The sequence below is a fragment of the Myotis lucifugus genome, unplaced genomic scaffold, assembly GCF_000147115.1.
Source record: "Myotis lucifugus unplaced genomic scaffold, Myoluc2.0 scaffold_242, whole genome shotgun sequence".
NCBI classification, from domain to species: Eukaryota; Metazoa; Chordata; class Mammalia; order Chiroptera; family Vespertilionidae; genus Myotis; species Myotis lucifugus.
Window position 1 is genome coordinate 738784 of NW_005871290.1, and position 15808 is coordinate 754591.

At 34.4% G+C, this 15808-nt stretch overlaps 1 protein-coding gene across 1 annotated transcript in view; it reads right to left on the reverse strand.

Moving 5' to 3' along the window:
- The window catches only part of KLHL1 (kelch like family member 1), a 357641-nt gene that overhangs the window by 15495 nt on the left and 326338 nt on the right, over positions 1-15808 (reverse strand). The window contains exon 9 of the mRNA XM_006098589.3: positions 4065-4277. Coding sequence (XP_006098651.1) covers positions 4065-4277 — 213 coding nt within the window. The remainder of the gene's footprint in view (positions 1-4064; positions 4278-15808) is intronic.

Consider the following 15808-nt stretch of genomic DNA (forward strand, 5'->3'; position numbering starts at 1 on the left):
TCCTGAATTATGAGAGGGATTTCTGACTGCCCTTTAGGCCCAATCCCCCCAGGTTTGAGCTTAAACGACCAGTCGGACTTTCCTGGAGGGTTCCCAGATTGGGGGGGGTCCAGCTTGGGTTGAGGGACCCCCCCCCCCCCCCCCCGTGAACAAATTTCTTGCACTGGCCCTCTAGTTTATAAAATAGACAAAATAATTTTCTTGTATTGTTAGTCCAAACTATAGAAATAAAAAAAAAGAAATGCCATAATTCCTGGTAGGATTTAAAATCAGAAGGCCCAATTCATCGGACAATGCACATTAATCCATCCATTGATTTTTTCAGTCAATATGTTTAAGCATTTCTTATATGCTATCCTCCTGGGACATAGAGCCTAAAGGTACAATTGGAAAGAGACAAAGAAACAGACTGCAATTTGGGTAAAATTTAACCTTCACTAGAAGACATATTTTAAAACAGCAAAAGAATCAAATATAGACATCAGTTTATGTAAATAAATAAATGTGGCAAAGTTGCTGATGAAATTGCTTTATTTTATCATCTTTATCCTGATTTTTCAAGTCATTTGCCACAACCACTGCCTAAGTTAAAAATATAAAAACTTTAAAAGTTGATAAGAATCCATAATTTAAATAAAAAGAAAAATCCCTCCTATATTACCTTTCTTCATTTCTTAGATATGCTAAAATTCTTAAATTATGTTTGAACCAAAAACATAAAATGAGAAATTAAAAGAAATGAAATAATCCAAAATTTAATTCTTAACTTATATATTAATGTTTTGGTAATTTTTAAAATAGTTATTTAATTAAATGAATAATGTATTTATCCCTGCATACCTGAGAGAAATTTTTAAGTTATTTCATTTTTAACAAAGATCTAAAGATGATGAAATGCTGTTCAGTGTCTTGACAATAATATAGAGTGTCCCCAAAAAATGTATAAACACTTTAACAGCTGATAGCTATTAAATGAAAATAAAATGTATTTTAAATAAACACTGTCTTTATAATTATTCAAAGTACTAGAGGCCCAGTGCACCGGTGGGGTCCCTCGGCCTGGCCTATGGGGATTGGGCCAAAACCAGCTCTCTGACATCCCCTGATGGGTCCTGGATTGAGAGAGGGTGGTTCTCGGGTGACTCACCCCGGAATCAGGCTCCCTCCTCTCTGGTTCCAAGTGCATCACCCAAGAACTGCAGCTGCCAAGTCACCACAGCTTGGCAGCTCCTGCGTTAAGTGTCTTCCCCAGGGTGGTCAGTGGTGTCATAGCTACCTGTAGGATCATCTGCCCCCTGGTGGTCATTACACATCATAGCTACCTGTCGGACAGTCAGATGGTTGAACGGTTGCTTAGGCTTTTATATATATAGATGTATATACATTTTTGGGGACACCTTGTATATTAAATGCTGTTATTTTAGATGACATTTTCTGATATGACTGGAGTGGATTTTAGTAGAGTTTGAATAAAAGTTTTATATTTATTGCAAGTAATATATCAAAATTCATACTTAGATTTTATTAGTGTTTAAATGATATATTAATATAATTTTCAACTAATATACAAAAAGTTGCTTAATAATTTAGGCCCCTTCAAAAAGTTTTGGCTATGGAATATATGCCTCAACTATATGTAAATCATTGATATGCAGCCATTGGTGGTGGAAATGGATATTTACATGCAAATAAAGAAATAAAAAATAAAAATATATTTAACTATATGTCTTTCCATCAGTCCATCCAAACATCCAAGCATCTATCCATCCTCCATTCTTCCATCTATCTAACCTTCACTTTATCTATTATCTATTTACCTATCAATCAATCATATATATATATATATATATATATATTTGTATATATATCCCTATCTATCTATCTACTTATCTATCTAGTAATCTATGTAAGCACTTATTTGCAGTATACCTTAAGATGCTTTTCCTTGTAAGTAATTTGAGGACTGTTCTTTTTACTGTCTGAATGATTCGATAAATTCTTTGTTGAATGATTACTCTGTGCCAAAGATTGTGCCAACTATAGGAACATGGGCATAGACAAGCTAATCTTGATCATTATCAGCACATAGAACCTAGTTTAGTGGAAAAATTCATGTAAAACAAATATTTTTTATTATAACACTAGAGGCCCAGTGCACGAAATTAATGCACTGGGCGGGGGGCGGGGGGGGGGGGATGTCCCTCAGCCCAGCCTGCACTTTCTCCAATCTGGGACCCCTCCCAACTGCTCGCCTGCCTGCCTGTCTGATTCCCCTAACTGCTTCTGCCTGCCTGCCTGATTGCCCCTAACCGCTTCTGCTTCTGCCAGCCAGCCTGATCACCCCCATAACAACTCCCCTGCCAGCCTGATCAATGCCTAACTGCTCTCCTGCTGGCCTGATTGCCCCCAACTGCCCTCTTCTGCATGCCCGGTTGCTCCCAACTGCCTTCCCCTGAAGACTTGGTCCCCCCCCACCTGCCCTCCCCTGCCAGCCTGATTGCCCCCAACTGCCCTCCCCTGCCAGCCTGATCACCCACAACTGCTCTCCCCTGCCAGCCATCTTGTGGCAGCCATCTTGTGTCCACATGGGGGTGGCCATCTTGTGTGTTGGAGTGATGGTCAATTTGCATATTACCCCTTTATTATATAGGATTGATATTTGACACTGAAAACGCGTGTGCTTTCAGATCAAGTGTGCATTATGGAAAGATCCCTCTGGCTACTACACAAGAAAAGATTCTAAGAAGCAAGAGTGGGCATTACAAAGGCAGGCGTAGTAGGTTCTTGTTGTCTTGACACTCCTCTCCTACCAGTTCTCATTATTGGGATGCAAATTTGAAGGTAAAGGTGGTCCTGATCTGTTATTAGCCAGCAGTAGACTGATGCCTTTCAGCATCTTTTCTGATCCACTGTCTGGTTTCTAGTTTTGTTTTTGATCTTAAAGAGTTCGAATTAGCTATTTCTTTGTCTCTTTCTTCCAATACATTTTAAGCTCTATGTAGCACAGTGAAAAATACACCTGAAATATATATTGAATAAGTAAATAGAAGAATGTGATTTTTCTAATGGAGTGCACCTCTTGGGCCTAAATTTGCTAGAACTTACTGCATATTTTGGATATTGATTTTGTCCCCTAAGATGTTGTCCATGGAGTGAGGCTTGGCTACAGAATTAGTTTTCTCTGTTTCATCAACTATTCTAACGTTCCTATTCATGCTCAGTCTCTGTCTTGTTACCTTATTTGATTTGAAATGCCAGTGTTCTTTGTGTGTAAGGCAGCCTGACTCTTTAAATTTTTTTCATAAATATTACATAAATGTAGTTGAACACCACCATTATATAATACCTTTACATTTCCATAAGAATTATTGTCCGATAATAAAATTTGTCCATCTACATATCCACCCACCTATTTATGTTTAAAACAGCATTGTACACTACTTCTTGCTATTCCTAATGATTTATTTGCCTATAATTATAAACATTTTTACATCATATGTGCAAAATAATTTTACAGAAGTACCTTGATTTATTGATGATGTACATGTGAAATCATTAATACAGAATATATGTTGTAGAAAGTGCAAAAATGCTATTAATCTGCCACAGGGTATGAGCTTGAATAAGAATCAGGATAATGCCATGTGCTTCTGCATTACTTAAGCAGCTTATACCCACTGCACTCCTATAACTTAAAATAGCTATGCTTATTTAAATCTAATTTTGCACCATAAATGTATTCCTAGACTGAATTATTTATGTCTCTGTTCACAAACAACATTTCAATACATTATACAGTAAAGTTAGAAGAGAATATTTGTATGAAATATCATTTCATTGGTAGCATTTATACAAGGTATTCACGGTAAAAGTAGGAGCCTCATCATATTAATTTTCTTTGTCATTTTCCCCAAGAATTTAGCAGTGGAAAATTAGAGATATTGAGAGAAGAAGCTCTAGGGGTGGAATTTACCTTTCCTAAATCTAGTTTTTGCAAGCCTTTGGACTAGGCATCAGTATAATTTGCACTGTCTCTCACTTTAGCAGTGTCCTTGAGGTCTTACCTTTCTACGTAATCAAGTAGCCGGGAACAGTGATTTGAAGCAGGAGCATCATGACCTCCTACTGCATAAAGGAAACCATCACATGTGGCTACTCCAACACCCCCTCTTCTTTTACACATTGGAGCACACATGTTCCACTTATTTGTATGAGGATCATAATACTCCATTGAACTCAAACACGAACTTCCATCACGGCCTCCAACTGAGTACAACCTAGAAAACACAATTGGAAAACCATGACTTAATACTATAGTATGGATGACAAAATGTAGAAAAAGAAATGTCATTTATAAATAAATTTAATCACAGTATGAGTCTCAAATATATTTGAAATACTCCTTCACATGGAAATTTTTGTTAGAGGTACTTTATAAATAACTGCATAAGCCTAGAGTTCCCATCATTCTTAGATGCAGAATACCAGATGAAATTAAAACAACTATAATTTTCTAACCTCAGTTATTTCTAGGATGTTAGATAGATTTACACTGCTTATGCCATACTAATTCAATATTTTAATATATCATTTTAATACATATTAAGGAATTATTTAAAATATAGAATAAGATATGTTTACACCCAATTTTCCTTGAAAATTCCCATAATCAAAAGAAAACTGATTATCTTACTTGATGAGCAATTGGTTTGCACTGGCAAATAAATCATGCCTACTTCTTGTTTCTGTCCCTACTCTTTAGAACACTAACTAAATGGAATATCTAAACAAGTATTGTCATAACATCAGCTTCCTTAATCAGTGCTTAACCTATAGCTAATGTGTTACATAGATAAGTCTTTACAGGAAAATAGTGTGTAGTCATGTTAATCTGACTGAATATCGCTGAAACTTATTACTTAATACACTCATTTTCCTATAGTTATTTCATTAATGACAAGTGTGCTACATATCTGGGAAAATAAGTGCTACACCATAAATTATACTTAAATGATTAAAAATAAAATATTTATAATAAAATAGATCTTTTCTATTTGGTCATCACTATGGAAATTTCATCACAGTGAGGTACAGAGTGGCATTTATTTATTAATTCGCTCAACACATACTTTTCAATGCCTAGTTTATGCCACACACATCATCTAAAGTTTTGCAAATATATCCATGAACAAAACAGGATAAATATTCCTACACTGAATTCTTCTGGAATAAGGGGTAGACATAACATACAAAATAAACACATATACTTCTTTATAAAGACTGGGTGCTATAAACATAGACAGAGCAGGGAAGTGGGGCCAAGTGTGCAATGGTAAGAGAGGGGTTGTGGTTATAATTTTAAATATATCATCAAGGAAGTTCTCACTGAGAAGATGATGTTCGCAGAAAAATTTGAAGAAGATAATAGTGGTTGGATGTGAGTTCAGGAGTATCTGCCAGAGAAGATTCGAGCAGGCAGAACAGGTAACTACCAAGGTCCAGGAGCAGCAAGGAAGCCAGAGTGGCTGGAGCAGAGATTGAGGGAGGAGTGGCAGATGAGGTGAGAGGTAGGGAGTACAGGGTGAACCTCATACAGGTATTTGTAGACATTCACTCTGAGTGAAACAGGAAGCCATAAGACATTTTTTGAGCAGAGGGTGATATTACTTGCTTGGGTTTTAATATGGTTAGATGTTATGAATTTTTTGTCTTATTAGTGGATATTATGCTTAATATATTGGTAAATAGACAATTCAGTACTTTTCAATTTATAAATAAATGTTCAGGAAGACATTACTGCTTACAATATAATTTAATTCAGGTCTTATATTTACAAATTTATGCTCTATTATATTTTACTAACTCTAAAATATGATGGCTAAACTGATTCAAATACTGGAGACTTATTTTTTAAAGCTGTTTAAGTTTCTTTGAATGCCTGCCACGATAAAGTGTTTCTGATTGCCTGAGTGTGCCCTTTATGGACATAATGATTTTTTGCTTGATTACTCAACAAGTTGTCTGCCAGCTCTCAATCTTGCAACATGTTGATATTAACTAATAGGAACATTTTGTAGAACAAGTATCGAACAATTTAGCCTGCAAAAGCACCCAGAAGTGAAATAATTATTCACTCAGAAGATTTTATCTTCCTAAAAACTTTCTGAAATCTGAACTTCACTTATGTTTTTGTTTTACTTATATCGAAGGTCTAACTCAAGGGAAGTATGCAATAAGCTTGATGTATTATTATTAAAATTTAACTAAATATTTTTGCAGGAATTTTGCTTATTGGGAATCTTCACATGAAGCACATATTTTATATATAAGAAAAGCATTCTCTCTTTTGTCTATTGTTTTAAAGAAATTATTGACTTTAAGCTGTTCTATTTATTTATACATATAACAGTGATAAATTATGGTATTGCTACATCTGAACTCAGTGTTGCTGATAATACATTATTCCTGTGCAGCAATATATCATACATTTTCTTTTTCTAAGATTATTAAATATGCTAACATATACAAATATATAGCTAAATGTATATAAAAGTAATGGTAATTAATATAACATATTGCTTACAATATAAAAGTCAATATTGAACCTATTAGTATAGACTTTTATTTGGAAATTAAACAATCCCATAAAGTTTGTAATATCATAATTGATTCTTTAATATAATTACATATATTACAAACCACTATTCATTCAGTCTCTCTTCTACGTAAACTTCCCCTAATAAAGTCTAATAACACAAGGGATTATAGAATAAAGAAATTTATGTAATGCTTTAATACAAATGACCTAATTTTTGACAGTTTCTTTTGTAAAATAAGTGTTTTATATGTGTATGGTAACTATTACTTTGTAAATGATTTACTAAAGGCTAAGCTAGATTATCAGTGGTTTCTTTCACTTTATATCTAGCCTTTTTAATGCCCTTCATGGTATTATATAGTCTACAGATCAGTAATAAATTTATTATAACTTTAATAATATAACATAAATTATTGATAATGTTAGGGAAAAATTAGTTGAAAAGAATAAATAAACCAATTTTTTTTCCTCAAGAACAAGCTGTGAAAAAGAAATCAGAAAACTTAACTTATGTAAAATATATGATAGTGTCCTTTAGGACTGCTTTATGGATCTATTGTTAAAATCAATAAATGCATTTCAGTATTTGAAAAGACCTTGAAAATTGTGTACTTTACAAATATATGTTATTAACCACTATCTATAATCCACTTATTTTGAAATGGAAATTTGCTAAGTGACTAAAAATTTAAATGTAAAAATAAATAACAATAATAATAACTATTACTGTAATTACATTAAAGTTATAAAAATAACCAAGGATATAAACATTATATTATAAGCAGTTAGAATAAATGCTAGAAGGTATGCATCAAACTTTATGGACAATTATCAAAGGTTATCTTCTCAGATCTCCCCTCACAATCTATTTAAATATAGTGTAGATTGATTTCCTGCTTTGTTACTACAAGGACAAGTTAGATGTTGAGAATCTGAAGAGCAAAGAAGAATCTGTACCCTGATAACATAGGAAGTGACAGCTGACAGTTTCAGAGCGAGAAAGGAAATTTGACATTTTAACTTAGAGTTGAAAGATGAGTAGAAATTTGAAAGATGAAGTAAGGAAAAAGCATTACATGTAGGGAAATATTATGAGTAAAGACAAGGGTCATGAAAGGTCATAGAAGGTGACAAATAAAGAGTGGCAGGTATGTCATGTTGATGGAAGAGGTTGTAGTGATGGGAGGGAAAGAAGAGATTCAGCTGGTAGAATGAGAAGATTAAAAGGAGAATGAAGGGGGTTGTGTGTCCTGCTATAGAGTTGGAACTTCACTCTGAGGCAATGAGAAAAGGACAAAAAAACAATATTCTTAGAGATCATCAAGGTCATAGTTCAGTTTGCTGTGCATATTAACTAGTATTTCCCTTGCAAGCCAAACATTGGCAGGGAGTCAGAAATATTCCTGACTTTAGCAAACTCTTGTAGAATTTTGCTGAGTATGGCAAGAATCTGAGTCTCCCCTACCGCTTTCCCTAATGTATGTGTTTATTCAGCATGCCAATGAGTTTTACCTAAAGTTTAGTGACCAGTTGTCAGTGTGTTGAGGTCTAGTTGCCATGTGCCTGAGTATCACATATCTACTATTCTAGTAACTACAAAATAGCAGTTGCAGGAAAGAAATCTTGTATTAGGATATGGGTCAAATATGTGTAAAGTGGCTTTGTAGGTACTGAGAGCCAGGCTGTTCCCATTTATAACTATGTCATATGTAGAGTCTGACCCTTTGCCATGAACTGTAAAGAGTAAGAATTTAACCCTACTTGGCAACTAACAGATTCCCCATCACAGCTGAAAGAAGACACATGATTCCTGGGTCAGAGAAAAATACTTCATTACTCACCGCACAATAGACAGTATGAGCTTCATGTTCATATTGCTGCTTCACGTCCCCCCAAGTCCCACCAGGCTGATGCAGAGAGACTCGGGGAAATGCTGACACACAGTGGGTTTTTCTCACATTTGAAGGTCACTGAGTTTATGAAATGCTTATTCTTTTTTTAAATATATTTTATTGATTTTTTTACAGAGAGGAAGGGAGAGGGATAGAGAGTTAGAAACATTGATGAGAGAGAAACATTGATCAGCTGCCTCCTGCACACCTCCTACTGGGGATGTGTCCGCAACCAAGGTACATGCTCTTGACTGGAATCGAACCTGGGACCTTTCAGTCTGCAGGCTGACCCTCTATCCATTGAGCCAAACCAGTTAGGGCGAAATGCTTATTCTTTAAAAGAGGATGCCAACAAACCTACCTAACTTTTGCTCTGGAGAGAGGCATTATTATTCTGGAGAAGAAACAGTTCTGCTCTCTGTCCCAAAGAAAGACATTGTTTCTATCTTCCAAAGCTGTCTGATTTACAAATGCTCTGAATAAGATAGTATGAAAAAAAGTTGCCGATACTTCTTGTTTGGAAAATGTGCAGTAATGCTAGAACCCGATGGTTGAATTATCTATGAACGCTGTTGTCCTGATGCCCTAAGGTACCTCTTGTTGTCACAACCATAGTTCACGTGGCAGGAAGCCAGAAGACTGGAAGAAGGAGCACATCCTCTGCTTTTAAGATTTCATCTTTTAAGTGCACAGCTCACGTCTTACATGCCATTGGCCAGAACTTAGTCACATGGCAACCCCTAACTGGTAAGGTGCTGGAAATGTTCTTATTTTAGGTGACCATGTGCCTATCTAACAATTGGTGTTTATATTGTCATATGAAAAGGAGCGAATGAGTATTAGGAGATACTTAGACGTTTCTGACCCAACACTGGGTCTTTTCCAGTCCTGGGTACCATTGTGCCTTCTATCTTAAGCACCTACTTCCTATAGAGCAGTGGTTCTCAACCTTCTGGCCCTTTAAATACAGTTCCTCATGTTGTGACCCAACCATAAAATTATTTTCGTTGCTACTTCATAACTATAATGTTGCTACTGTTATGAATCATAATGTAAATATCTGATATGCAGGATGGTCTTAGGCAACCCCAGTGAAAGGGTCGTTCGACCGCCAAAGGGGTCGCGACCCACAGGTTGAGAACCGCTGCTATAGAGGCTAGGTTGCTGCTCCTTAATTTCTCATCAATGAATTCAGCTGTGTTTCTAATAGACAATCTTTCCTGATACTACTTTGTCTGCTTCCAGAAATTTAACATTATTTCCAATCTGTATCCGAAGTAAAGTTATTTAATACTTGTCATACTTTATCAATAGTGCATATTCCAGGAATGGCTATGGAAAGTGCCTCCAATTACATATTCTAAATATTTTAAGGCTTTACTGATTAGCCTGTGATATGAATTATGATTTTGATTCACAATATGGTTACCCAGAAGGTATGTTGTTATCCCTTCCTTTGCATAATAAAAGTGTAAAAATTTCACAACCCCCATAACATAAACGCTTCAAAACAGCTCCCTAGAGCCATAACTCTGTTTGATCCTTTGTGTCCCAGTGAGAACTCTTTAATTTAGTCCCAAAAGAAGGCTTGCTGATAGATCCTGCTGTCAGAATACTTCACCTCTGCCATTCAGGGAATCTTTTTGTGAAAAGTACTTGTTGCGGTGCCTGATAGTACAGTGAGCGGATGTCGGTAAGCTTACAACAGCTTGTATGCTGCTTTTGTTCCTCCTTCCTAGAAATGTGGATGCGTGGGGAAAACTCAGACCGAGACTTGCTGCATTTAAAACATGGCTGGCATGCAAGATTGTGCGTTAAAGTTTGATAGAAAATACTTACCTTAATTTATTAGAATGTGCCCATATTTTCTAAAAAGGAAAACAACTCACAATTTCAAATACACAAATTACTTTGGGTCAATTAACCACATCCCAACACTTGGTAGAATTCAACAACCTAAACCTGATAGAAATGGCCACTTCTATTCTTTTTTTAAAAAGATATATTCTTTCTTTAAAAATATATTTTATTGATTTTTTACAGAGAGGAAGGGATAGGGATAGAGTTAGAAACATCGATGAGAGAGAAACATTGATCAGCTGCCTCCTGCACACTCCACACTGGGTATGTGCCCGCAACCAAGGTACATGCCCTTGACTGGAATTGAACCTGGGACCCTTGAGTCTGCAGGGTGACGCTCTATCCACTGAGCCAAACCAGTTAGGGTGGCCACTTCTATTCTTAATCCCTCCCTCTTTCCTTGCCAACTCATGCTCTACCCCTCTTAAAATTCTGCATTCCCTTCCTTTGTTGCTTTAATATTTCCTGACACTATTTTTCTCAAGTCTAATAAACTGCATCCTGTTAGTGGTGATCTTGCCACATGAACTGCCGTGCACATAAAGAACTTGAGTTGTTTTAGGCTATCACTCTAGAGAGTTTTCAAATGTCTCTGAAGATTAGGTGAAAATCTGAGGAGAAAAACTAAGTGGATAGTCACAGTTATTAAGAATAAACAAGGGAAAGAAAATCAAAGCAGAGAGATGAGCATGTGAAAAGGCAAAAGGGTGTCAACTATCAAAGCATGTTCAGGGAATCGGAGTGATTCAGTATGTCTGGGACATAGAGAGACTGTAAGGCCAGGGTAAGAGCGAAGACTGGAGAAGAAAGAAGAGTTCAAAATCATAAAATATACTGCATTCCAGACTGTGGAGCCTGGTATTGGCTGAGCTCAAACTGGGGACTACAATGAATTATCTGTTGTTTCTGTTACATTCTAGTACTGAGGCATGATTTATCAAATAATCCCTTTGAACCACTGGAGTACATCTTAGCCAATCCACTATTATGATGGAATTTCTTTGAACAATTATACATTATTCTTCACCAGAGTGATCTTTATAAAATTGAATTGCAACCATGTCACTGCCCTGTTTTAGCCTTTATAACATCTTTACCTTAGCCAAGTTGTTATGTGACCTGAGGCCTCCTTTTATGTCCAATCTGTTAGGGACACTCTCTCTCATTATATTCCAGCCAAACTCAAATCCCCTCCATTTGTTTGCATTTCACACTCAAGGACTTGACACAAATTGTTCCTTCTCCTTGCTTCTCATAGATTTCCCCACTTTCTGGAAAGCTGTTAAGTCAATCAAGTCCCAGCTTAAAAGTCATTTCCCACCTCCACCCCCACCCCGACCCCCAGGAGGCAAACAAACCTCCCAAGTGAGATTCAGTAAACAAGGAGTTTCATTTAAAAAAAAATGTGTGAATCTAAGATAATACAAATTTTAATATAAATTGCTTATTATATAAAAGCTTATATAAAATGTGGAGGTCCACTTTTAAGAAAGACAACACTAAAGTTTGAATACAAAAATAGAAACAGGGTATTTGGAATCACCAAGCAAGTGACGGGCCTTGATGCATAAGTGAGTTACTGTGCTAGATATGGGGGCACACCAAATAAAACGACAGACTCTGACACTTGTTCTCGTGATTCTCCAAGCTGCATAAAATTCCGGCTGCAACTGCAAAAATTGTGACTTGCAGAAATGGCAACTCTCCCATGAATATAACTAACATGAGATTTTGAAAGAATGTTTGAATAAGTTTTGGATGGAATAATGAAATGAACTCAGTTGTTTGGGGGATCACTAGGGGCAATAGAATGCATTTATTAAAATTCAAGCATTTATGGATGTACGCAGACAGTGTCAGTATCTGCTGTATGAGCTGAGAAAATAAAAATAAACAAACAAGAAAGAGCTTTTAGGTGCAAAGTTTGAAAGAACCAACCTAAAGCTAAAAGCACAAAAGAATCATGGAATCACTAGTGGAGATATTCAGGAGTCACATGGCTATATACAACCAATATCTGTTAACTGTTTGGTTGTATTTTTCTTATTCATTGAGTAAGTTTGTGGGTGTGCTGACATAAGATGATGTAAATTCCATTTAGCATAATCTTCTTATTGGAAGACTGACCAAAATGTTTCATGAAATGGATATAATTTTGCTCTTAAATTCATCAGAATACATGCATTAATTTTAAGCTATAAACCAACTTCTTGTTTTCCCACAACAAATAGTATCATAAATAATCTAAATTCAAGAGGGACGTTCACTATTTTGATTAGCCTTAATTAGAAAAATTATTCAAAATCACATCCAGAGAAGCAATAGTCAGATTAGAATGACACATTAGAGAAATGTGAAAATAACATAAGAGGGGGAAAAACACACATCAATAGAGATGAGAAAAACAACTGTCAAAGGGTGATGTTGAAACAATTTTCTGCTACGGGTCTAAAGTGAAAGGTGACTTTCTAGTGATTATATTTTTTTCTGAGTAAAACAGAAAAACAACAAAAAGACATCAATAGACAGTCATCAAACCACAGAATTTTTAGGCGATTAAATCATACCTGTGGTGGGGGTGGGAAAAAGATATTCAAATGAGAGTTGTACTATTTTGTTTTAAAGGAGAAAGATTAATTGAAGTAAATGTCGCATTATTTAAAACATTCTATAGAATAAAATTAAAATTTGGGAAAATACACTCAATTAAAAAGTAAAAACTTTGAATACTATCACATTCTGATATTTGGTATGAATAATGCTTTAGAGTAAAACAGAATTTCTTAAGATATTAAATATTCTAGCTGGCCAAAAAATAAAACAAAAAGAAAAACAACCCAAATGATAAATCCCATGTATAACTAAGTTAAAAGAGGCATTAGAAAAAAATGGATCAACATTACAATTATAATAATATATGAAATTTATAAAACATTGTCCATTAAATATTTTGTTTATTAGATTTTTATCCCATTTATTTCTGATTGAGTTTGGGGGGATCTATAACAAAACACACATATTTTAAGATATTTCAACGTAAAGTATTAGGGAAGGAACACAAAGTTATAATGGGAGGTAATTATTAAAAACCTAGAATAAGATGAGTAACTTTAATATAGTCTGTTTGTATGTATGTGTGTATCATCCTTACCGAATAATGTTGCAAATAAATAAGATAATAAATAGGTAAGGATATTTCTCATCCCTGTTAAGAAAATTTGCTGACCTACCTCGATGTGGGGCTAGGAGGACCAGAAGAGATAAACCAAAGAATTTATATACTTATATGCATAGCCCGTGGACATGGGCAATAGGGTGGTGAAGAGTGGGGAGGGGCTGGGAGGAAAGAGGTAAAAGGGGTAAAATGAGAGATAACTGTAATACATCAAGGATAAAAAATATATTTAGAACAAAAAAAAATAAAATTTGCTGTGTCAATGAGATATTCATCTTCTAAAGAATACAAGAAATGAACCCATTAAGCATTAATGTAAGTGGCAGGAAAAAAATGACCAATAAACAGATAGATTGTTACTCCTATATAAATATTAGAAAAAGGAAAAAGGCTAACAAAGTCTATACTTATCTATACAGGAATTAAAAAACATTAACATCGAAGAGAAATGTTCATTCTCCTATTGCAAGTTTTACTATCCATGAATAGCTAAGTCTGCAGGACACTTTAAAAAATGAATTTAATGTAGAATAAAGAAAACTTTTATTAATTTATAAATTAAGTAACATTAAATAAAAAATTGTATTTTTTAAGAAAAAATAGTCCTACCAAAAATATAAACATAGGTAGTAAAATGATATTAATAACATATATTCTCTATAACTAAAATGACAATATTAACATAAATTTAAAAATAATTTTTTGTGATTGCTATTAAAAGGTATAGCAGAATTTTAAAAATATATTCATAGAGGAGTGGGAAATGGAATGTACCTAATTCACAAAGAAACAATTCCAGCCCAGTTGGTGTAGCTCAGTGGTTGAGCATCGACCTATGAACCTGGAGGTCACTGTTCGATTCCCAGTCAGGGCACATGCCCAGGTTGTGGGACATGCAGGAGGCAGCCAATCAATGATTCTCTATCATCATTGATGTTTCTATCTCTCTCTCCCTTTCCCTTCCTCTCTGCAATCAATAAAAATATATATATTTTTAAAAATAAACAATTCCAAGAAATGTCTTTTGCATAACTTACAGATGAGACTAGGTGGAAAGTTGGTAATATGTTTCAATTACCTCTTCAGACAAATATCAGTATAACAAGAAAGCTATAGGAAGAAAAGCTCTAACCATTTTTTTAATATAGCATACCATCACTATGAAATAAATAGGGTATATATAATTTGAAATCCTTTTTATTTGTACACAATGGTTTTCCAAGGTAGCAATGATAGTAAGATTCTGGATTTTTCTTAACTACTACAGTCAAAAGAAAATTACAGGAATGTCTGAAGATATTATTTGATATTAAAGATGGTACTAGCAGAAAGTTTGATAGTTAAAACTATGCTGCAGAAAAGTCTCTTTACCAAATACAAAAACGAAATTAACAGGTAGCAATTTGCTTTGGCTTTCCATGATTCTGCTCCACCATTCTTTCCTTACCTGATAGATTTTTAAAATAATAATTACATATACTGACTGTGAGATAAAAGACTTAGATGCTCTGACAGGAAAAATCACAAGGAGTACATGGAATGACAAAATGATGCACAATGGAGTATGGCTAAGGGTCTTTCCTTAACATAAGAACATCTTACTATTCAAGCAAAGAAAGTATATACTTTTCAACTTTTCCTTTCTGGGAGAATTCAGTAAACAGTGCTTTCAAAAAAAATTAAGAAAATATACATTTGGTGATACAAGACATTTTAAAGATAAGATGATAAGCTAGCACACTCAATTGAAAAAAATGCTTATGAAGTAGATAGAAAAGAGAGGAATCAAAAATATCATGTAAGAAAAACTAAAATGCAAAAAATTTTAAGTTTACATTGGAAAAATTCATAATAAAACTCATAAACAAAATGTCAATTATTGAATTTATGATATAGAAGACAAAATTTCCCAGTTTATGTGGAAAAGAAAATTACCAGGGAGAAAAGGCATTTATGGAAAAGAAATCCTACTAAATAAAATACTTAAAATATTTATTTTAAGCCTGAAAATAATAGTTTTCTATATCAAATTTCGGGCAATATTTTAGATATGTATTATTTTAGATATAAGTATTTTAGATACAATTAAATACTTTTGATGTAAAAAATGAGAGACTACTGACTTACATTTAGTTTTGTTTATTTGGGTGTTTTTTTCATATGATTTACTACTAAATAGCCATTAAAATTTGAATTTCCAAAAGTTTTTAATGCTACGGTAATATTTATTTACAATTTAGGTGACAGAAGCAGTATACTAGAGGCCTGTTGCACGAAAAGATT